This window comes from Rhinichthys klamathensis, unplaced genomic scaffold, assembly GCF_029890125.1.
Source record: "Rhinichthys klamathensis goyatoka isolate OS25496 unplaced genomic scaffold, OSU_Roscu_1.1 h1tg000246l_1, whole genome shotgun sequence".
Lineage (NCBI taxonomy): Eukaryota > Metazoa > Chordata > Actinopteri > Cypriniformes > Leuciscidae > Rhinichthys > Rhinichthys klamathensis.
In genome coordinates, this window is record NW_026606768.1 from 1,379,134 (window position 1) to 1,402,318 (window position 23,185).

The 23,185-nt window shown below is 38.0% G+C and overlaps 1 protein-coding gene and 3 long non-coding RNA genes across 6 annotated transcripts in view; 1 reads left to right on the forward strand and 3 right to left on the reverse strand.

Moving 5' to 3' along the window:
- Nucleotides 1–6,366: 6,366 nt before the first annotated feature.
- The window catches only part of si:dkey-122a22.2 (uncharacterized), a 30,818-nt gene continuing 13,999 nt past the window's right edge, over nucleotides 6,367–23,185 (forward strand). For both annotated transcript variants that reach the window (XM_056266225.1, XM_056266226.1), the window contains exons 1-7: nucleotides 6,367–6,528; nucleotides 6,819–6,978; nucleotides 7,078–7,149; nucleotides 7,244–7,320; nucleotides 10,215–10,315; nucleotides 12,517–12,633; nucleotides 13,081–13,155. In XM_056266225.1, coding sequence (XP_056122200.1) covers nucleotides 6,466–6,528; nucleotides 6,819–6,978; nucleotides 7,078–7,149; nucleotides 7,244–7,320; nucleotides 10,215–10,315; nucleotides 12,517–12,633; nucleotides 13,081–13,155 — 665 coding nt within the window. In that variant the 5' untranslated portion in view covers nucleotides 6,367–6,465. The remainder of the gene's footprint in view (nucleotides 6,529–6,818; nucleotides 6,979–7,077; nucleotides 7,150–7,243; nucleotides 7,321–10,214; nucleotides 10,316–12,516; nucleotides 12,634–13,080; nucleotides 13,156–23,185) is intronic.
- Nucleotides 18,175–19,205, reverse strand: LOC130100682 (uncharacterized). 2 transcript variants are annotated; one of them, XR_008808911.1, is made up of 4 exons: nucleotides 18,882–19,205; nucleotides 18,699–18,766; nucleotides 18,382–18,471; nucleotides 18,175–18,296 (listed from the first exon to the last, which is right to left on the reverse strand). It is a non-coding gene; the product is annotated as an uncharacterized LOC130100682 (long non-coding RNA). The 2 variants fall into 2 exon arrangements; XR_008808910.1 differs by having other exon boundaries at nucleotides 18,699–19,205.
- LOC130100683 (uncharacterized) lies at nucleotides 19,590–20,116 on the reverse strand. The gene is made up of 3 exons (XR_008808912.1): nucleotides 19,936–20,116; nucleotides 19,788–19,816; nucleotides 19,590–19,676 (listed from the first exon to the last, which is right to left on the reverse strand). It is a non-coding gene; the product is annotated as an uncharacterized LOC130100683 (long non-coding RNA).
- On the reverse strand, nucleotides 20,215–22,059 carry LOC130100681 (uncharacterized). The gene is made up of 3 exons (XR_008808909.1): nucleotides 21,546–22,059; nucleotides 21,169–21,342; nucleotides 20,215–21,035 (listed from the first exon to the last, which is right to left on the reverse strand). It is a non-coding gene; the product is annotated as an uncharacterized LOC130100681 (long non-coding RNA).

Here is a 23,185-nt window from a genome sequence, read left to right on the forward strand (position 1 = left end):
AGATAAGTCAAGACCTACATAGATATCTTATTTCTGAGTATTGCAAATATGTAGGCTAATATTCCAGCTGTGTCAGTATGCAGACTGACTCTTCCCACATGGTGTGTGTCTAGTCTGCCAGAGTTTATGCCTTTTAAATGGTTCATTAAAAATGCATTATGCTTCCTCAGAGAGCCAGTTAGATTTCTGTAGACAGTTGTTGGCTTTAGGATGATTGACAGGTCGCCTGACACCTGCTTCTCTCTGTTTTATGTTGCATCGCACTATGCAGTGTTTGTGAACTCTTGTGAGTTCAGGTGAGGAGAAATTTATTATCCAGCACAATCTAATATCTATTTAACCTATAAGGTTAAATCTAGTAGAAAGCAATATCTAATAGTTCACTCAAAGATGATTGCACAAATTTATGACTTCAAGACTGAATGGCAAAACTGAAATCTTTGTGGTAACTATTCCTTTAATGTCTCTTAGTTTCTCCTACGTGTTCCTATTTTCTTGGCTAATTATTTAAAATCAACGATGATTACTCACTGAACCTGTTCAAAAACCTTTTCCTTAATTGCAGACAAGACATGATGTGATTTCAATCTATTTACTGCTTCTGGAATTAATAACATCAGATGTTAACATAAACCTATAAAAAATGTTATATGTGAAAACATCATTCCAGAAAAAGAAATAAAAATGCGAATTAGGAAAAGTCTAGTGATTCGGGAACATACTCATGCAATGCACAGGACAAATAGGATATAAATAAAGGATATAAATAAAAAATGCCTACATAGGCTACATTATTCCATTAACATTCAGATTTTATGCTGGTAAAATCATGATTATGTATATAAATATATATCTGTCTGTGCTGACAACATGGCAAATGCTGATTACATTAATTAGAGTTCTACACAATTCTCTATACTTCCACAATACAAACAATAACATTTTCCAGCTGATTACATAATGGCTTTAGCCTCTGGATATTAATGGTCAGATTCTGTTCTGTCTTCTGTACGGTTTGAATTTAATGAGATCAGTCGTCCCGAAGTTTAATTAGGCCAGACAGAAACAGCTGAAGGAGGTTGAGCTCACGACAGCCTCTGGAAACGCAGGCCTCAACGCCCCTGTTCAAAAATACTACACCCACGCTACCTGACAGTCCCGTCAATAACTGCCGTTTATCATCCATATCTGCCTGCTTTCATTACTGCAATGAATCTAATGCAGGGCTGCAGGCTCGGACCTCCTTCATCCATCTACTGTGAGCTTCTCCACAGCTTCGGTTTGTGTTCAAGGGGTTGGTTCTGGAAGCAGCAGCAGGTGACAGACGGGGCCTATAATGCCAAGGTCAAGGTCAAGGTCAAACGTATCTGCCAAATGCATACATGTAAATATTAATCTGGATAAACATATCTCTTAATCTATGATCATGGTTCACGTGACACATATCCGCATAATCCAGGTGCTATCGTACAAACGTCTTCTTGATTGTTAAATAAAATAAATATATTTTATAGGATTTTTTCATTTTTGTCATTTCAAAATATATATTAAAATAATTTAAAGCAAAATGCATACAAAAATCATCAATATAACTTTACAAATTGTATGTAAAAAGGCAATAAAATGTCAAAATAAATTGAAATTATTATACAAAAGCAGCCTTGGAGATATTACATTTTTCCTTTGAGGTCTGTCTGTAAGTTAGAATAGTTTTGTGGCAACATGTTTTTTGCATAGTTTTTTTTTAATAATCATGCAACTCAATTTGAAAAATGATATTATACAATGATATTATAATGCCTTCATCTTTTATGTATGCTACTTTTCACCTTTTGTGTGTAGATTTTTTTGTTTTGTGGTTCATATTTTTAGTGTATCATTTCCAATCAAGCTGTAATTTCAATTTGTGTTTGTGCCTCAAACTTTGATGATCTGCAACAAATTCTACTATTTACCCTCGTAAATGAATGTAAATTACAAACAGTGTTAAAGAAAACATTGCACTTCACATTAGCATGTCTATTCCCAGCTCATTAAGTGCAAACCGAATAAGGCTGGTATTCCGGGCCGGGTCTTGAAAAGCTGTGCCCTGAAATTAACCCCTATTCTCCATTCACTCCGTTCACTCTGTACTTCAACAATACCTGTCAAATGGAAATCATCATGTTATTCCTGTTCCAAAAAACACGCACCCATCTGAGTTAAATCACTACAGGCCTGTATCATTAACCTCTATTATAATGAAATGTTTTGAGAAAATCATCAAAAACGTTATGCTTCCATATGTTATACCATCTCTAGATTGTCTACAATTTGCATATAAGCAGAAGAGAGGCACAGATGATGCAGTGGCCTGTCTCTTACAATGTCTACTTCAACACCTGGACATTTCTGGGAATTATGCCAGACTTCTCTTTATTGACTTTAGTTCCGCTTTTAATTCGATTCAGCGTCACCAGTTGATTAAGAAACTACAGAGAATGCAAGTCCCATCATCTCTAATATATTGGATCCATAATTTTCTTTCTAATAGACCCCAAGTGTTTAAGGTGGGCAGTGCATTATCACCAACCATTGTCCTTAATACTGGCGCCCCTCAGGGGTGTGTACTTAGCCCATTCCTTTTTATTCTTTACACAAATGACTGTCAGAGTCCATTTACAACGACTCATTATTTTAAATATGCAGATGATACAGCCATTCTTGCTCTGCTTAATGAGGACAATGACTCTTTTTTGGACTATCAACGTTCTACAGCACATTTTAAAAAAAGTGGTGTCAGGATAACTTTCTGTACCTCAATATTTTAAAGACTAAGGAACTGGTCTTTAGCACCTCAAAAACACAGATCCATGCTTCTAGCATTATCATTGATGGTGAGATAGTTGAGAGAGTAGAGCATTTCAAATATCTTGGCATTATTTTGGTTTAAAATCTCAACTTCAACCAGCACACTCTAGGGGTTTACAAACGTTGTCAACAAAGACTGACAGCTATTCGTAAACTTAGGAACTTGTCTGTTCAGCCACGTCTTCTTCTGCTTCTGTATCGCAGTATTATTGAGCCGGTCCTTACTTATGGGGCCATTTGTTTTTTACAGTTACCAACAAGAACAAATTCTTAAAGATAACTCATTTAGCAAGTAAAATCATTGGTATCCCTACCCCCAATTTATCGGATAGTGTCTCGACATTCACGTTGCGAAAGGCACAAAAAATCTTAAATGACTCATAACACCCACTTTACAAGTATTTTGGTATAAGTAGGCTACAGGTATAGGTTACCGATGGAAGGCCAAGTTTAGTAAGAGTTTTGTTCCTGTATCTATACGAGCTCTAGGAAATCGGCCTTTGATACGGCCTTTGTTCTTTCTGCGTTGTTTTTTGTAGATGTTTATATTATATGTGCATGTTCTTAATATGTTAAACATGTGTGTTTGTATTATGTACGCATCTATGGTGGAAACAAATTTCCTCTCGAGGACAAATAAATCATCATCATCATTACAGTACATGAACTTACACAAGAAAGTACTGGTTAATATAAGGTAACTACATGGGTTAATGTTAGGTTTAGGGGTGGTCCAGGGGTAGTCTCTATAACCCAGCTATTGTAATTACCATAACAGGACTGTATAAAGTGCTGTTACACCTTATTTTAAGGTGTCATTGTTACGGTGTAATTATATATTTAAGTACTGAGTAATATTAAGCAACTATACATGTACTTACTATAGGGTTAGGGTAGGATTAGGATTTGGTTGAGGGTTAGTTGCATGTAATTATGCATAATTTACTGTTACTATGGTAAGTACATAACATGCAAGAACACTGTAAAATAAAGTGTTACCTAAAGTGCTACCGAAAACATCAGTTTGCTTGAAATGGCCTTTATGCCAAATAATTCATTATCATGTCCTCTGATGATAATGAATTATTTGCCATAGATTAGTTTTGTTCATAATTTAACCCTATGTGCCAGAGGAGACTGAGTGTTTGTGTGAACATGATCATGTATACTTGCATGAGTGCGAATCAAGATGGTGAAGGATTAAAGGGATAGTTCACTCAAAAATGAAAGTTCTGTCATCATTTACTCACCTTCATGTCGTTCCAAACCCGTAAGACTTTCATTCATTTTTGAAACACAAATGAAGATATTTTAATAAAATCTGGGAGAGCGATCTGTCCGTTCATTGACAACTACGCAACTGACACTTTGATGCTTCAAAAAGTTAATAAAGAGAATGTAAAACTAATCCAAATGAATTGAACAGTTTAGTCCAAATGTTCTGAAGAGACACGATCGCTTTATATAATGAACAGATTGAATTTAGGCTTTTTTTCCCATATAAACATTCATCAACTCACTCAGAAGTTGTGGTGCTTGACATTGGAGAACCAATGAGGTTCATTCTCGTGTTACGCAGCACGTTTGAGCTTCAGCAAGAACCAATGAGGTTCATTCTCGTGTTACGTAGCACGTTTGAGCTTCAGCAAGAACCAATGAGGTTTGTTCTTACGCATTTAGCAGTTTCGGTTGACCTTCTGCATGTTTGCTGATCAATGTTTATAAGTTAAGGGATCATTCTTTCTTTTTTTTCTCTTTTTTACTTACAAGTGGGAACATAAGAGATCTTCACATGTAAATGACATGTGTGTCATTGTAACAACAATGGGTAAACTACAGAATGCTACTCTCATGGTCAACTAGTTTGTCTCATTTTTTAACATTTTAAATATCTAATGATGCTTCCAATATTATTTTAGGGTAAAGTTTACATCCACATGGACTGGAGTTTTGCATAACATCTCGTAAAACTATCAAAATAATCTTTAGATTTCTGATTAAAAAACAAAAACATTCTTGTCCTCAGTGACCGTGCTGAGAATTGTACACAAATACTGTATTTGCAAAAAAAATTATTCTCAGAAGACTTTTAAAATAATCATTGTACATATGACAGACATTGAATATTTGAGTAACTAGTGTAGCACTTAATCAGTGTGTGTAATCCGTGGCATAGTCGACAAACTCACCAGGGAAACATCTTTTTATCTGTAATATCAAAATGGTGTTTAATGATTAAGTTTGGCAACTAACAGATAAGTCACACTGATAAAATATATAAACTGAAACCAATAGTTGTTTTTTTCAGAAAGCATATTGTTTTTACATTTTGCTGTTGTGAAATGTACCCTAAATTATAGAATGACTCGCATGCATTTATTGCCTTTAAAATCATGTGCTGATTGAACGTGCATGATGCTTCTGGCATGACTGTCGATTTGAGACATGTTTGAACAGATCGTGATGATTGACACTTGCTGTGTTTGGCGGCAGTGGTATCGTTCAGTGATTGCTGTGAATGACAGACAGAGAGCCACGCTTGCGATCACATGACAGTCCACCTGCTGTCTGAGGCACAGCTCTGGCAGTGGCACTTGATGCCGTTGTTTTATTTTCCTCTGGGTTCCTGCAGAGAAGAGCCTTGAACATCTACAGTTGTTCAGTTTAGCATGGCCTACCTCATCTAAGGAAACAAACTCTGACACAAATGAGGTTGCTCACAGGCTTCAGAGTCTGTTCAATATGGATGCTGGACTCTGGCATAAACCTGCAGTGAGAGCATGCATAAAATCATAATTTACATACATTACATCTGCGACAGAAGCATTGCCCTTGGAATGACTACCAGCACTGTATACATAATTAAACTCTGAACCTATACAGGGCCTGAAAAGGGTCAGATCCTGTGGCGTATGTTAAATGCACTCACACTCATGTTGCAGAGCTGGAACTGACCTTTATAATGACCTTTATTTCTGCTGCCACATTAAATATTCTCTTATAGTGCAGCTCTGCCACAATAGATCTTGTGTGTCCTTCTGCTGGTGTGACATAAAATGTGGTTTAAGATGGTTATTGTGTAAATGGATAAAGTCAGATAATGTCACACAGCACCTCTTACAGGACAGATGTTTCATTGCAAGATTTTTAGTATTAAAGGGTTAGTTCACCCAAAAATTTTAATCTGTCAACTTTTTTGTATATCACTTTTGCTCTAGCTTGTTAGCATTATGTAGCCTACTACAAATATTTTTATTGTATGAATATTGTTATTGAATATTCAATCCATTTTAAATGATTGCTTTTGACGTTCCTCATCTGTGAATCAAACGTCTGTTAAATTATAAATGCAATTTTTTAAGTGTCTAATAATAACCAATAAGTGAACCGGTTTTTAAATGTTTTATTTATACATTTTGATAAATTAATAATCAAAAAGCACAGTGTATAATAATATGTTATACACAAAACATACGGTATAAGCTTTAACGAAACGCGTTTGGCTCCTCGTGGGTCCCCGTCGATGCGGAAGTGTCTTCCTGCTGTATTTGACGCTCATTCATACAAATATTATATCGTCTGTTATCTTTCATATGAGTGAAAAACTATCAGAATATGTTGCGCAGAAAGACAAACGGACGAGAAGATGCGGACAGTGTCAAACCTGATAGAAAGAAGGTGATGAATCACCATGAACAGGGTGCCATAGTAACGCCATGTTTCTGTACTTTGGTATTACCATGGTGTATTTTGAAGTACCCTGTGAATACTATCGCAGTGGTGCAAATCAACAATCATGGTATTACCATCTTATTGTACCATTTGTTTCGTAAAAACGCTGCTCTGTATGATTTTTCAGTATATTGGTAACTTATCCACATAAAAACGCATTTGGGATTTAAAAAAAAGTAGTTTTAGATGGAGTAACTCTGCCACCACTTCATGTAATGTGAACTGCCCACCCACAGACATCAGAGGACTCTGGAGTTCCTGATGTGACTGTCTCTCAGAGGAGCTGCTGGGCTGTTGTGTTCTTCTGGACAAAGGTTCTGCTCTTCATCATCTTCATTCCAGCTTTCCTGAACTATGCCTCACTGCAGAGAGAGGGACAGGCACTGTCACCCACAGGTGAGACCTCCTCGTCTCTTCAGGAAGACTTTAGGATCATGTGCAGTTTGGTAACTTATGTTTTAAGCTCGTTGTTTTTATATTTCTTTGTATTTGCAGGTGCCCAGCTGATTGATATCGGGCTCGGCCAAAAGATCCATCTTTTTTGCAAAGGGTATGGAAGACCAGTTGGTAGGTTAAATAAATAGTTAATCTAAAAATGAAAGATTTAATATTTATATTGTCAGTTGAGCACAGTGAAATTGATGTTTCATTTGTGTTTCAGTTGTTCTTGATGCTCCAGCAGGAATGTCTTCAGATATTTGGTACCATGTGCAAGAGAGTCTTTCATTATCAACAAAGGTCAGTTTAAATTAACTGCCAACATGAGTACTGGACGTTTGAAAACGTAAAATAAATAAATAATTTGTTGATTTCAGTTTCAATAACTACAAATTTTCCTGTTTAACTATTCTTTCAAAAAGTACAAATAGTAGCATAGCTGGTCTTGGCTTTTTCAGAGTAAACTGAACTATTCACTGAGGAAGTGAGTTGTCTGATCTATTCAGTCCATGAATCAGACATTGGGTCTCATTCAATAATAATTGCTTGGATTATTTCGTATTTGTACGCACAGAAGAATTTATGACAAAAAAAAAAATCTTAAAATTCACAAAGTGTGCATACACGCATGAATTTTTCTTCTAATGTTTTGAATTTGGACTATTCTAAATGAGCAAGCCTGTCATTTGCTAAAACACGCCCAAACCTTTTCCAAAATATGGCTTTTCGCAGAGAGTCGTTTACAATCTGCATACAAAAGAACTGCTTTGCTGACAAATGATAGGAGACATTTGCAAGTTTGTTTCCTACAATGGTAGACTTTAGGTAAATACCGCATAAATAAATATTCACCTCGCCCAGTGCTCTTTTTTTTTTTTTTGTCTTATAAAGTGTCTCACACCTACTGTGTTTCAGTGTGAAAAACCACTGCAAACGATTCAGTGATTTGTGAAATGAAACATTCTTGTAATCCGATGAATCAAAAGAGTGATTCATTGACGAATCTGGCATTGCTAGTTCTGAATCTAAACAACTGACGGCAAACATACTGTACAACATGATTACTGAAATGGCACAGGCTGACCGGACCTTAACTCAGTATGCTTGCAATCACATCAGGCTCTATAGGGCACAGCTGATTGGTTCCTGCTGTATCAGTAGCCAATGAGCTCGCTGCTCAACCTTCAAATACTTGGTTAGCATTTGCTGTAGCAGTTGCAGCGCACTTTCAGAAACCCTTCCCCTTCCCCAGTTCCATCTGTATAAATATGCTATGGGTAATTCATGTATGCTATATTGTGCAGCAGCATGTCTTATTTGCTCACAGCAAATAGTGTCTGCTTTGGCAATAGCAAGTCCCGTACTTGCTCAGCAGCAGCAGTGTAGCAGATCTATTCCGCCACGACCAAACATATCAACATTGTCATATCCATTACCATGCCAAACACTCAGAGAGTTGTCATGACAGAGATATTGTCAAAATGATTTTCAGGTTGGTATACGTTAATCTCCATGATCGTCAGACAAGGATTTATCAGTAATATTTTACTGGGGCACAACAGTATTTCACTGGGGTTTGTGCCCCAGTAAAAATAGTCTAGTGACGCCCCTGACTGGCTTACATATGCATATATACAGAGAAACTCGCAGCTCAAGCTATAATGCAGCTTTTCTTACTCTTTCATTGTATATGATAACAGATATTTAAAGCTGCAGTCCGTAACTTTTTTGGGTTAAAAATGATCCAAAATAAATTGAGCAAGTACATAACCAGCCAGTGTTCAAAACTATCTGCTTGCCTTAGCTCGATTCAAAATGGTAAGATTGTAATAATGTTTTTAACTCCAGTGGTACTGGTGGATTTCCGCGGGAAATTCGAGCATGTCTTTGCGTCATTACGTCACATCTGTACACATAAAGAAGGAGTCTCGGCTAGTAGTATTGTTGAGGATGTTGGAGGTGGAGATTTATAGCCTTTTCTCACAGCACTTGATATAATTAAACATTAATTAAACAAGGAAAAACAAGGATATATATCTGAAGGGCATTAAATGTAGTCACGCAATGCTGATGTTGTTAACATTAACAATTTGAGAACAAAGTATAATTTGCACGGTTTGACGTGATATGATAATCGATCATTAGATTTAATTAGTGCAATTTACTGCAATGCTTTCCCCCCCTTAGTTGGTCAGAACAAAGGTGGATGTTACTTACTTGTTCAGATGACATTTTCTGGGGAAAATTCTCATGTTGGTCATACTTCCAAAAAGTAGAATCTGTTATTCTGAATGCCAGTATCCAAAACATTGGATTCATCCGCGCTGTGCCGTGCCGAGGCACAACCCACGTAAAGTTGATAATTCCGCGAATGACTGCAATTGCAGATTTCGAACAGAGATGGCGACAAAGAGGAAAAACTACGGACTGCAGCTTGTATAAAATTTAATCTTAACACAATTATATTGACACAAGTAACACAAGTATTTATTATTTCAGTTGTTTCTAATTTTTTTTAAATAAATTTTAGTACGAAAGTTATTGGAGTATCATGATTTTTTGTTTGTGAGAATGTTCATACAGTTTTCAAATTCTTATGTGAATGAGACCCAATGACTCTTGTGTATGATTTGCCAATCGATTTGATCGACTGATTCAATAATTAAGTAATTCATATACAATCTCTTTCATTAACAAGATGATAAGAGAAAGCCTTTCACTGCTCTCATGTACAACATTAAATAAACAAGGCAGGACCAGAGTTTTCATTGATTTGAGTCCAAAGAGACCATAAAGGCCATAAAGACATTATTGATTTTTCTTCATCTCCCGCAAAGTTAAACGATTTCAGCTTTCAATGCATGTGCTCCTGTATTACTCTAGTAAGGTTAAGGCAGTGAGGTGACGTGCTGTCATTTCTAATCACAAAACTACAGTTGTGGAGTGCTGGAGATTCCTGCTGATAGCCTGCAGTACAGTGACTGCATTACAAACATTTGCAATGCTTGATGATGAAGATGAACTGATGATTTTGATGGCGAAATTATGTGACTTTGACTTTTGATTTTAATGCACTTTATTTGTAGATTTCCTAAAGAATTTATCAATGATGTTTTTTTTTTTGAGTGACAGTTGAGGTTTCTCCTGCTCTCGTTTTTATGACACTTGATGATCTGTGATCTGTTGTTTCTCAGGTGTGCACCTATGACAGAGTCGGTCTGGGTTTTAGCCGAAGAACTCTGCAGAATGAAACTACAGGCACCGAGAAAGTGTGGGGAATATCAACCACTGGAAGGTATGAAAGTGTCTTAGTCTGAAGGTTTTCAACATTGTTGGTGTAACAGCACTGTATAGTTTTCAAATAACTTCATTGGCATTGAAATTTAATACGATGAATTATAGCTCATGGGAGACTATTTGTTCCTCCACCATGGTTCATAAAATGAAAGATGACCTCCTGACACAATTCAAGAAATTGACCACTATAAAATGTTTATTCTGTAACAGTGGTCAAATATTGACATCTGAGCCTTATACTTGAGCCCTATACTTTTCTAATTATATACACACACATATATATATATATATATATACACACACACACACTACTGTTCAAATGTTTGGGGTAAATTTTTTTTTAAATGTTTTGAAAGACATCTCTTAAGATCATCAGCTCTCATGTATTTGAACAAAAAATAGAGTAAAATATTGTGAAATATTATTACAATTTAAAATAACTTTTTTTCTTTTTTAATAAATTTTAAAAATGTAATATATTCCTGTGATGTCAAAGCTGAATTTTCAGCATCATTACTCCAGTCTTCAGTGTCACATGATCCTTCAGAAATCATTCTAATATGCTGATTTGCTGCTCAAAAAACATTATTTATTATTATCAATGTTGAAAACAGTTGTGCTGAGTAGAAAGTCGAAAAGAACTTCATTTATTTGAAGTATAAATCTTTTGTAACATTATAAATGTCTTTACACTCACTTTTATTCAGCAATGATGCATTAAATAGATAAAAAGTATACATTTCTTTTAAAAAAGAACGGTAATGTACCTATCCACAATATATAAATATTGTATGGTTATATTGTGCTGTAAATCTGAAAACAAAGAAACTTCCCTGAAACACTCATGTTTTAATCCACAAGCGGGTATCTGTGCGTCTCTTGTCCTTGACAATGACCTGCTATACTATTCAATCAACGCTGTAGGAGAGAGATGTCTTTGCTCTTGTCCTCTGGCAGCAAGACGTCCTGCCTTTAGTTTTTTTTCATCTTACATCTGGAATCACTCTTATTGTGTTGTTGTTGACATTGTAACATGCAGCAATTCTTCATGCATTAAAGTAATGTGTAGAGAGAGGACAGGGGAGTTGGTTATAAGTGGTCTTTTTTTCTCTTCTGTTTGGCCTCTAGAATCAGGCGGACGGCAAGCTTTAAGGCAAGATATCAATTTGACTAAAGTTCAATAAAGCTGGGAGCAAAAATGTTTTGATGATCGTCCATTTTGTTCTTTATTGAAACTTTTTCATTTGGAACCTGATTTGATTGGCTGTTGAAGGACAGCCAATAGTAAATACTAAGTGTCCTTTTTTGAGAAGGAAATGTGTTGTTTTGTTCTTGGACTTATTGACTATGCATACTACCATACTTAACATTTTCATAATTATTAACACTTTTCAAATTAATTTGAACTTAACATCAGAAATGTGTACTTAATGATTAGATGTAGCCCAAAACAAACATGAAATAAATTTGTGATCATTTGATTGAAAAACAATCTTTGCATAAACAAAATTGCAAAAAAACCCAGCAATAATACAGTAATAACAACTAATAAATAATAATTGCTATGGTTATAATTGATATAATAATTATAATTGTTATAATAATGATAATAACAACAAATAAATAATGATAATAACAACAAATAAATAAATAATAATTGTTTTTAGAGTTATTATTGCTATAATCAGAATGATTAATAATAATAATAATTATTACTATTATCATTATCCGAAAACAGAAATGAAACAAATATTAAATATTAGATCTGTATATTGTTTATCAGACAATTAAACATAAAAGGAATCTGTACTGATTGCAATCTGAAAATGTCGGTCAGTCTCTAGCTTGTCCAATTTCATACCAAAGACACACGGCAGTAAGTCATTCAGCGCTCAATGAATCTTCATGGCCTTTTAGTTAATGAGGATGTCAGAAATAAAACCCATTAGTGTCTCATGGTACACAGTGCTTATTAGTTTAGTGTGTCAGCCTCTGGTTTGAGGTCAGTTTGTCCTTGACGTAACATCACTGACCGCTTTAAAATCTGAGCAGGAGTCTGGGACAGTGGGCGTCCCGTCTGGAGGTGAACGGACATGTGTGTCATAATGTGTCCTGGTGATTAATGAACTGTCAGATGAGTCATGTCTAGACAAACCTGTGCTCATTCCTGACCTGCATCTCTCCTTGTTTATCCCTCAGGATGGTGGATGACCTTCATCGATTGGTCAAGGCTGCAGATATAGCCACACCCTTCATTCTGATTGGCTCTGAGCTGGGCACACTCAATGGAAGGTTCTACAGCCACATCCATGACACGTAAGTCACATCATTCTGTTTGGAAACAATCAGTCAGTTATATCTGAACATGTTAGGAAGTTTGTTACCACTACAGAATGGATGTTCAGCATGTAGAATACATTTGTTGTTTAGGGTTTTTCTTCCAGGCATTTATACCTACCATGACCAAAAGGTCCATTAGAGCAGAATGGGGCCGACCTTTCGGCACACACTCACCCGACCCTCCACCCATCTGACTGATTTAACGTTTCATCTGGTCGGATGTTCAGCTTTAAAACCCATAGATTCAGCTGTGTCAGCCCTGTAGCGCCAAAGGACTGAAAATAGTGTCCCTGCTGCGGCTCTGAGCCCATTCATCTCACTCGATAGACACTGTTCATTTCTCCTCACGGTGTGTGTGAGGTCTCATCTGAGCTCTTGAAACATCTTCTGTGTGGTCTTTTTGCTCTCTCTCTGTCTCTTCAGGCAAGTGTCTGACCTGGTGCTGATCGATCCGATCCCAGAGGATGTCTTTGAAGAAGAGAAGTGGAAGCAGTTCTGGTGAGTCATCAGCCGAGAGAGAGAGAGAGAGAGAGAGTGTGTGAGGCACATATACCAGCTACATCCTAATGATGAGAGCCAGAGGCAGATATAAATGTGAAGTGTTTTTTTTTGGGTGTTAAAATACTTTCTCTTACTTTAAGTGATTCAGAGGTTGATTTTCCTGAAAAGCATACAGACTGTAGCTGTATCAACACATGACTCTGTTCGTTTTATCATCCCGATAAGCAATACACAATGAAAACAATCATTATTTTAGCAATTAAGTTTGGCTATGCTAGTGACACACTTCACCTTTGATTTGCTTTTTACGGGACAGTAATGAATGGATCAAGTCATACCTATATACTAAGGGCGTTTTCACACGTGAAAGTCCACACCGAGGTCCGAACCAAAGGTCATGTTTTGATACATTTTAAACATTCGGTAAGTTTTGGTTTGGTTTCACATTGCAATTATGTGAGCGCACTAAAGAACTTTACATGACATACTTGCGTCCTGTCGTCATCATCTATGTGGGCTGCATCTTGACATTGATTGGTTTGTAAACGGACGTGCGTCTGACGTCAGCGTGTTGTCAATTCAGCGGGTAACTTTGACAAGAAAAAAAAAAAACAACCTTTGACAAGAATGAATGAACAGACGCATATCGTTGCCACTATATTGTTATTATTACGGCATTACTACCTGCAGCACCAACTATACTCGAGGCAAGTTCAAATTCGCCAAATGAACGTCCTCGTTGTGCGAAAATTTTATCTTTGCCGGCAGGAAAGGAGGAGAAGACTGTAAGCAATCCTGCGAGAACCACCGGAACCCCCTGTAAATGGTCTGAAAGTCCGAACCATACAGAAAATACTTTCACACTAGAAACAAACCAAACCTTTGTTCAGTTTGATCCGGACCGAGACTACCTCTTTTCGTCTGACCAAATTTCGTCTGTTTGGTCTGGACCTTGGTCCGGGGGAGGTTTCACACCTGTAATTTTGATTCGGATCAAACTGTAAAGTCCGAAAATCGGGACCAAACAAGGTAGGTGTGAAAGGGCCCTAAATTTGTATTCATTAATACACAAATAATATCTGATATGATTGTCTAAAATTATACTATCAGACCGCATATTTGATATTTATATATTATTAATATTTCATAAAAATAGAGAAAAAATTCAAAAAATAAATATATGAAAATATAATATTTCTAAATGTCATTGTATTTCAGTATATATATGATGAATATTATGTAATCACATTTGCATTCCAATAAAAATATACAATCTTAATTATTAATATATTTATATTTTAACTAATTTATCAACTCACATTTTTCATATGATTTTTTTTCAATATATATGGAAAATACTAATATTCCAGAATTAATAATATTAATAATTCAGAATTTCTTACCATTTAGTCCTGAGCTGACATAAGCTCCATAAATTTGTGCAAAACCTGAAAATTCATGTTATTGCTGCATAATTGGAATGTTTTTTCTTTTCAAAATATTTTTTTCTTTGTACATTCTAAATTTTTTCTATATTGTACATCTGAACTTTAACCTAAAACCCATGTTATTTGTGCAGCTATTTTTGTGTCTTCATCAATTTTTTTCTGTAAATACTAAATTCTCCCAGTTATATTGAACCAAATGAAACCAAAAAGATTTTAATTGAATCATTGTAAGAGCAAATATTTGCTCCCGTACTGTTTACATTTACTGTGTCTTTTGTCAGAGCTGAAAGGAGCAAGTCTTGACTACACTTTCTCTGTTTAGTCCTGAAAAATCTGAGCTGCTCATAATATACAGCCCACATAAGCACCATTAAATATTTACACAGCCACGTACAGCTCCAATTACATGGGTATTTAAGCTAGTTGTAGTTTATGTCCGTAGTTAAGCACGGTGAAGCTATTGAATTTCAGTGGAAGTCAGTAAGAAATAGTCACATTTCCTGGCCTTGTTCTACCTGCTATTGGAGTCATTTAGCAGGGACATGATCGCAGTTCCCCAGAGATCCCTTCAGCACGGCTCTCCTTCCTTCTCAGAATATCCCATTTCATAAACTCCTACCTCTATTATTTATCGCCATTATGTGACTCAAATGAGTTCAGCTAGATAAGAAATGAATATGTCTGGATTGACTCATTTGTACATGACTGGACGTGAAGCAGCGCCATTTATCTGGGAAATGTGCGCAATTACGCTTTGATTAATAGATGCTCAACCTATTGAGTGCAATACGGTGTACATGCAATCCAATTACTTAGGACACAGTGAATTAAATGTTGTGGATATTAAGTCAGGGCTTAAGTTAATATCCGTATCACACACGTTTTATTACTGATCTTAAATCTTAAGTGCTGCTGGTTTAAATTAAAGATGCTGAAGATGTATTAAACACTTCTGCTTGAGATTATGTAATATCTGTGCAATATAAATACTGCATACTTTTTTTTAGAACAGCTTTGCAGGCTGGAGTAATCTGTGGAATTTTCTACAATGTACTTTTATTATCTGCAGTTACTGGCATAATAAAATTTCCTATTGGACCTTGTATTGTAATTTGGAACTGATCATAATGGGAATTTTCTTATGTTATTCCATCAGAACACAAGAAAGCTAGATATTTAATGACATTTTGACATATTTAAGTACACTACCGTTCAAAAGTTGAGGGTAAGGAGTTAAAAAAGAAGAAATTAATACTTTTATTCAGCAAGGACACATCAAATAGATCAAATTGATCAGAAGTGACAGTAAAGACTTTTACATTGTTACAAAAGATTTTTATTTCAATGTTGTTCTGCAAATCCTGAAAAAATGTATCACGTTTTCCACAAATATAAAGCAGCACAACTGTTTTCAGCATTTAATAGTAACTAGTGCAATGCCCGTGCAAAATCATTTTTTTGTGTGTTTTTAGTAATTGTTGGTTTGGTATGTTTGAGTTACTGAATAGCCTAGGCTACTATTACACAGGAGCCTAAACTCGTTCAATTTTTCAAAAAGAATCGCTACTTTTTTCAAAAAGAATTGCTACTTTTTTTCAAAAAGAATAATGTAATAAAATAATAATGTAACAAATGTATAATAATAATGTAACAAATGTATAATAATACTAATAAATGTATAATTACATTGTAATAAATGTATTATAACTAGGGCTGTCAGTTAAACGCGTTATTAACGGCGTTAACGCAAACCCATTTTAACGGCGTCAATTTTTTTATCGCGCGATTAACGGTCTTTTTGGCCTAGCAAACATGCTTTTGCAACAGGACGCGGCATGCGCGGGGCTGCGCTATCTAAAAATGTGTGATTAATTGCGATTAATCGCGAGTTAACTATGACATTAATGCGATTAATCGCGACTAAATATTTTAATCGTTTGACAGCAGTAATTATAACACTGTAATGTATAATTACATTGTAATAAATGTATAATTACATTGTAATAAGTGTATAATTACATTGTAATAAATGTATAATAACACTGTAATAAATGTGTAGCTAGGCCACATAAGGAAAGAATATTTTATATTGCTGTGAAGTATTTGTATAATTCTTACCAGACAGCTGTTCTTTTATAATTATTCTTCCTCGTTTGATTGCCCGGCCATGTGGTTGTGTTCCTGTTCTCTCACGCGAGAGTTTGTTCGCGGAGCTTCAGGGAATCCCCGTGACGTCAGTCTGATCAGCTGGAGTTATGACTTTCACTTCCGTTTAAAAGAGCCGGTAAGTCGGCGTTCGAGAGCAACGCTACTATTGTTCGTTTGGGACTAGCGATCGATCGCACCACACCTTTTGTTTTTGCTCGTCATTGACTGTGATTGTTGGACTCTCTTTGCGGAAATACACCAGTGGATTATTTCACCTTGGAGATCGCTTCACAGGACAGCGCTGTTCCTCTTCCTGTGCACGGACTTTGAAAGGCTTACCGGTGAGGCCGATTCAACGCACACACTTACACTGAACTGGAACATACACACACACTCAACGGACTTATTGCCTATTCTGTATATATTTATTTTTGGTGCTTCTATTGAATACACTTTAAGGTATTATTCCATCTTGTTTGTTGTGTTTATGTTGTGAACAAATAGAACATTTCTATTCAAAGAAAATCATATAGAGGGTATAAACCGTAGTTTTTTTTTGTGTATCCTGCCTTAATTAAGCTGAGTGTTACATATTGGTGGCCAGTACGGGGACCCTTTATTATTGTTCTTTGTGTGTTTTTTTTTTAAGATGGATGTAAGGAATACTGATACAGTGACAGAAGTTGTTAATACTGCTGATGACCTAGTTACTTTTGAAGATGGCCAGAATGATATGGAACTTACAAATGTTCAAGAGATTCCCAGGTCTTTTGTGACTAGACGTAATCCTACTGCTGAAATAACTTCAATGCTTAGTTCATTGTACATTTCTGATGCTGAACAATCTGATGATGATGATGATGATGAGAGTTGTACACAAAATGTTGAGAGGGTACAATCATTGCAATCAGAACTGACTCAATGTAAAGTTGATTTATTGGCCCTTGATAACAAAGTACATACTTTAGAACAAGATTTCAAACAGTCAATGGACAGTACATTGAATCGGGAAACCAGTTTCAGACAGGCTGTAGATACTAGCTTGGCAAGGTTGGAGGATTATTTTGCAGAGGCGCTGGAAAAATTAGAAAAGGCTGTGACAAATTGTTTTCTGAGGAGAGATGCGAAATGGGAAAGTCAAATGAGAAAAATGAGGCTCACTAGCACCCCCACACTCACCAGATTACAGGCCTATTCTCCAGATTCCTCCCGATTTTCCACTGTCCCTCAACCACTTACCCCAACTCTAGTATCTAGAGAGAAAATTACCACTCATAAACCCCTCAATGATACTTATGACGTTCAACATCCGATGTATGATAGACACTCTAATGTGCTTACCTCCTCAGTAGTGGCAGGTTCATCCTCATTCTGTGCCCGACCTCCTATCCGCATTGAATTCCCCTCTTTTGGTGACTCCTGTGATACGGCGGAGGTGCTCAACTTTATCGAACAATGTGAGAACTTCCTGGAGATCCGGCCCCTTCCCAGTACTGAACTCCTAGGAACCTTGAGCACGGTGCTGAAGGGACCTGCTCTGAGCTGGTGGAAAGCGGAGAAGGTCAAGGTAATGGATTGGAAATCCTTCAAAAAGGCATTTATGGCTGCTTTTCTTTCAGATGATTACCTCTCAGAAGTGGAGGAAAAGCTGAGGACAATGGTTCAGCAGCCACAACAGCGCCTGAGGGACTTTGCATATGACTACCGGGCCCTATGTCTGAAATGGAAGCCAGAGATATCTGAGGAGGACTTAGTAAATCGAATACTTAACAACATCAACCCCAGGGTTGCGGGATGTATGAGGGGAACCGTCAACTCGGTTGAGCAGCTGGTGAAGGTTGGATCTATGGTGGAAAAGGATCACATGGGAGCCAAAGACTACTGGCAAAAAGTCAGTACTCAGAGCAGCAAAGAAAAGACCAACAAAAAATCTGCTGAACGTACCTTTCCAAAAAACCTGGCTGGAGTAACACTAGCACAACCCCATCCCATGTCCTCTCTCCTGATGGTGCCTGTAAGGGTGAATGGCAAAGAAGTGAAGGCTGTATTAGACACAGGTAGCACTTACACTTTAATGCAAGAAAGCCTGTGGAAACAGTTGAAAGGTGAGATTCCCTCAGTTGTTACCTCCAGTCCACAGAGGTTCATAATGGCGGACGGCACGATTCACCAGTCCAGAGATCTGCAAAGGATTAAGATTCAATGGCATGACCAAGATTGCAGTTTGGATACTTATATCCTAAAAGACACTCACCTCGCATTTCCTCTTATTGCTGGTCTGGATTTCCTGAGGGACACTGGAGCGGTCCTAGAAGTGGGAAGAGGCCGATATGGGTTAAGATCTGAAAAAGGAAACAACTATTACCCTTTCTTGCCATCGCAGATTCCAACAGGTCCTGTGATCCCGGCTGGTCAAGATCTTCCTCATAGGGCTGCAAAGCTGAATTTATACTATGCCCTACCATCCACTGGTAGACTTCCAGAACTCTTGTCCATTTCCCCCGAGAGCACTACGTGGGACTCTGACAATCAGGAGGAGTTGTTGAAATTGAGCTCCGCCTGGCCACGCACCACCTCCAACAACCTGGGTAAAACCTCAATAGTACGACACAAAATCACATTATCTGATGACATACCCCTAAAATCCCGGGCATACAGAGTTTCTCCTCTTAAGAAGCAGATTATAGAGGAACAAGTAGATCAGATGTTGCGAGACAATATCATTGAACCTTCTTTCTCGCCGTGGTCTTCACCTGTGGTGCTTGTCCCCAAACCTGATGGCTCTCACAGGTTCTGCGTGGATTATAGGAGGCTGAACAGCAAGACAGTGGCTGACGCTTATCCAATGCCGTTAATTCACGACATCCTTGAATCCTTGGAAGGAGCCTCTTGGTTTAGTTCCTTGGACCTGAAGTCTGGATACTGGCAGGTGGAGATGGAGGACCAGAGTAAGGAAAAAACTGCTTTTATCTCCACCAAGGGGCTATTTCAATTCAAGTCAATGCCTTTTGGGCTCAGAAATGCCGCTGCTACCTTCCAGCGTCTGATGGAGAGAGTTTTGTCTGATTTGAGGGGGAAGATTTGTTTTGTTTATATTGACGACATCATCATCTATTCAAAGTCACTAGATCAACACGTTCAACATCTCAACATGGTTCTACATAGACTTACCCAAGCCAACCTGACGTTGAACATGAAGAAAAGCCACTTCTTCAAGCGACAGCTCAAATTCCTCGGCCATATAGTCTCTGAGAGGGGAGTGGAGATTGACCGAGAGAAGACCAGCGCTGTTGCAGAGTTCCCAATCCCGCACGATCTCAAAGCCTTGCAAAGATTTCTAGGATTGGCGGGGTGGTATCATAAATTTATAGCACACTTCGCGGACATTTCTGCACCATTGAACAACTTGAAAAAGAAAGGAGTCAAGTGGGAGTGGACCACAGAATGTCAAGCAAGTATGGATGCACTGAAGCTAGCTTTACAAAACTCACCGGTGTTAATACAACCCGACACCTCCAAAGACTTCCAAGTTCACACGGATGCTAGTGAGGTAGGACTGGGCGCCATCCTCACTCAACAGTCAGAGGAGGGAGAAAAGGTGGTGGCATATGCATCACGGACCTTAACTGGAGCAGAGAAGAATTACAGCACTTCAGAAAAGGAATGTCTAGCAGTGGTTTGGGCTGTTGAAAAGTGGAGACATTACTTGGAGGGAAGAGCCTTCAACGTCTTCACTGACCATGCGGCCCTAGCCTGGGCATTCAACTGCCCTAAAACCTCCTCACGCCTAACTCGCTGGACACTCCGCCTGCAACAGTTCAACTTCCAGGTCCATCACAGAAAAGGGTGCCTCAACATGGGACCTGACGCTTTATCCCGGGTCCAGGGTACGCCTGATGCTGATGTTGCCCCTTGTCTATCCATATCACACCATGCGTCTACATTACCGCACTCTCTGGAGGAGATTACTAAAGCTCAACAATTGGACAATACCATCACTGACCTGCAATCTAACATTCCCCCTCGATCAGTCAAGGATCAAGCCATCACCTTTGAAAACCTCCAAGGGGTGTGGTACCGCAAAGTTCCTATGAAGGATAAAGGAGAGAAGTATCAGTTGGTAGTACCACTATCATTAACCGCTGACTTCATGCACTACTACCATGATAATCCGCTTGGAGGTCATCTCGGACAGTTAAAGTCTCTGCTGAAAATCTTAGACGTGGCATGGTGGCCGTCCGTTAGGAAGGACGTGTGCCAATACGTCAAAAGCTGTGAGATCTGTCAGAAATACAAACCTAGCAATACAAAACCTTCGGGATTGATGCAGAGTACACAGATCACTGAACCTGGACACACGTTGGGGGTGGATCTAATGGGACCCTTCCCCGCCAGTAAACGACAGAACACATACCTCCTTGTCATTGTTGATTATTTCACGAAGTGGGTGGAAATGTTCCCTCTGAGAGACAGCAAGACCCAGAAAGTAGTGAAAATTCTACGAGAGGAGATCTTTACACGATGGGGGGTACCCAAATACCTGGTGTCCGATAGGGGTCCCCAATTTACGTCCAGTCTTCTGAGCGATCTGTGCAAAACATGGGGTTGTGTTCAGAAACTCACAACGAGTTATCACCCACAGTCAAACCTAACAGAAAGAATCAACCGGACAGTAAAAACTATGATTGCTGCATACGTGGGTCAACATCATCAGACCTGGGACCAGTGGCTACCAGAATTCCGCTATGCCAATAACACTGCCCAGCAAGAAACCACCGGAAAAACACCTACTGTGCTCATGCTGGGTAGACAAATTCTAGGACCACTGGAACGTCTTATCCACCGACCGCCTTCACCTGATCAAGCTGCATATTCCCTGGTAGAACGACAAAACATCATGATGGAAGAAGTGAGGAATAGAATGAGGATGAGCCAAGCCAAACAAGCTAGGTATTATAATTACCGTAGAAAAAATGCGCAGTTTCATACGGGTGACCTGGTTTGGATTAAAACCCATCCTCTCTCTAATTCAGCAAACAAATTCTCTGCCAAGCTAGCGCCCAAGTGGGAGGGTCCAGCTGAAATTAAAAGTAAAACAGGGCCAATAAATTACACTGTGTGCTGGGGCAACCCACCTAGAGTCGATATATTGAATGTGGTAAACCTGAAGCGCTATTATGGACGCTCTCCTCCGATGCCGCTGGCTGGGGGGGGGGGAATATGTAGCTAGGCCACATAAGGAAAGAATATTTTATATTGCTGTGAAGTATTTGTATAATTCTTACCAGACAGCTGTTCTTTTATAATTATTCTTCCTCGTTTGATTGCCCGGCCATGTGGTTGTGTTCCTGTTCTCTCACGCGAGAGTTTGTTCGCGGAGCTTCAGGGAATCCCCGTGACGTCAGTCTGATCAGCTGGAGTTATGACTTTCACTTCCGTTTAAAAGAGCCGGTAAGTCGGCGTTCGAGAGCAACGCTACTATTGTTCGTTTGGGACTAGCGATCGATCGCACCACACCTTTTGTTTTTGCTCGTCATTGACTGTGATTGTTGGACTCTCTTTGCGGAAATACACCAGTGGATTATTTCACCTTGGAGATCGCTTCACAGGACAGCGCTGTTCCTCTTCCTGTGCACGGACTTTGAAAGGCTTACCGGTGAGGCCGATTCAACGCACACACTTACACTGAACTGGAACATACACACACACTCAACGGACTTATTGCCTATTCTGTATATATTTATTTTTGGTGCTTCTATTGAATACACTTTAAGGTATTATTCCATCTTGTTTGTTGTGTTTATGTTGTGAACAAATAGAACATTTCTATTCAAAGAAAATCATATAGAGGGTATAAACCGTAGTTTTTTTTTGTGTATCCTGCCTTAATTAAGCTGAGTGTTACAAATGTATAATTACATTGTAATTAACGTAAAATTACATTGTAATAAATGTATAATAACACCGTAATGTATAATTACATTGTAATAAATGTATAATTACATTGTAATAAATGTATAATTCATAAACGTAAAAAATAAACGTATAAAACAGTCAATATGCAGAGCTACTAAGCTACTCTGTTGACATGGTCCTGCCTTGCATCATATTTTTAATGTGAAAGTTGTGTTATATACATTAGGCTAGTAGATCCCGGTAAAACGCAATTTAGCACCATTTTGATGGAAATGTATCAAAGCAAGCCTAGTTGTATTCATTTTTTCGGATTCTGCCGCCTGTAACCGGTAGGCGTGGTTTGGGAGTGGCCTCGTAAGGGCAGCAAAGCAAGTGCATTCTGAAATGCAAGTCTAGAATGCTTCAATTTAAAAAATAATTTCAAATTTCTACTATATAAATGACCAATATTAAATACACATTCATCTTCCCAGAGGTGAAGTATCCCTTTAAGCAGCAAATCAGCATATTAGAAT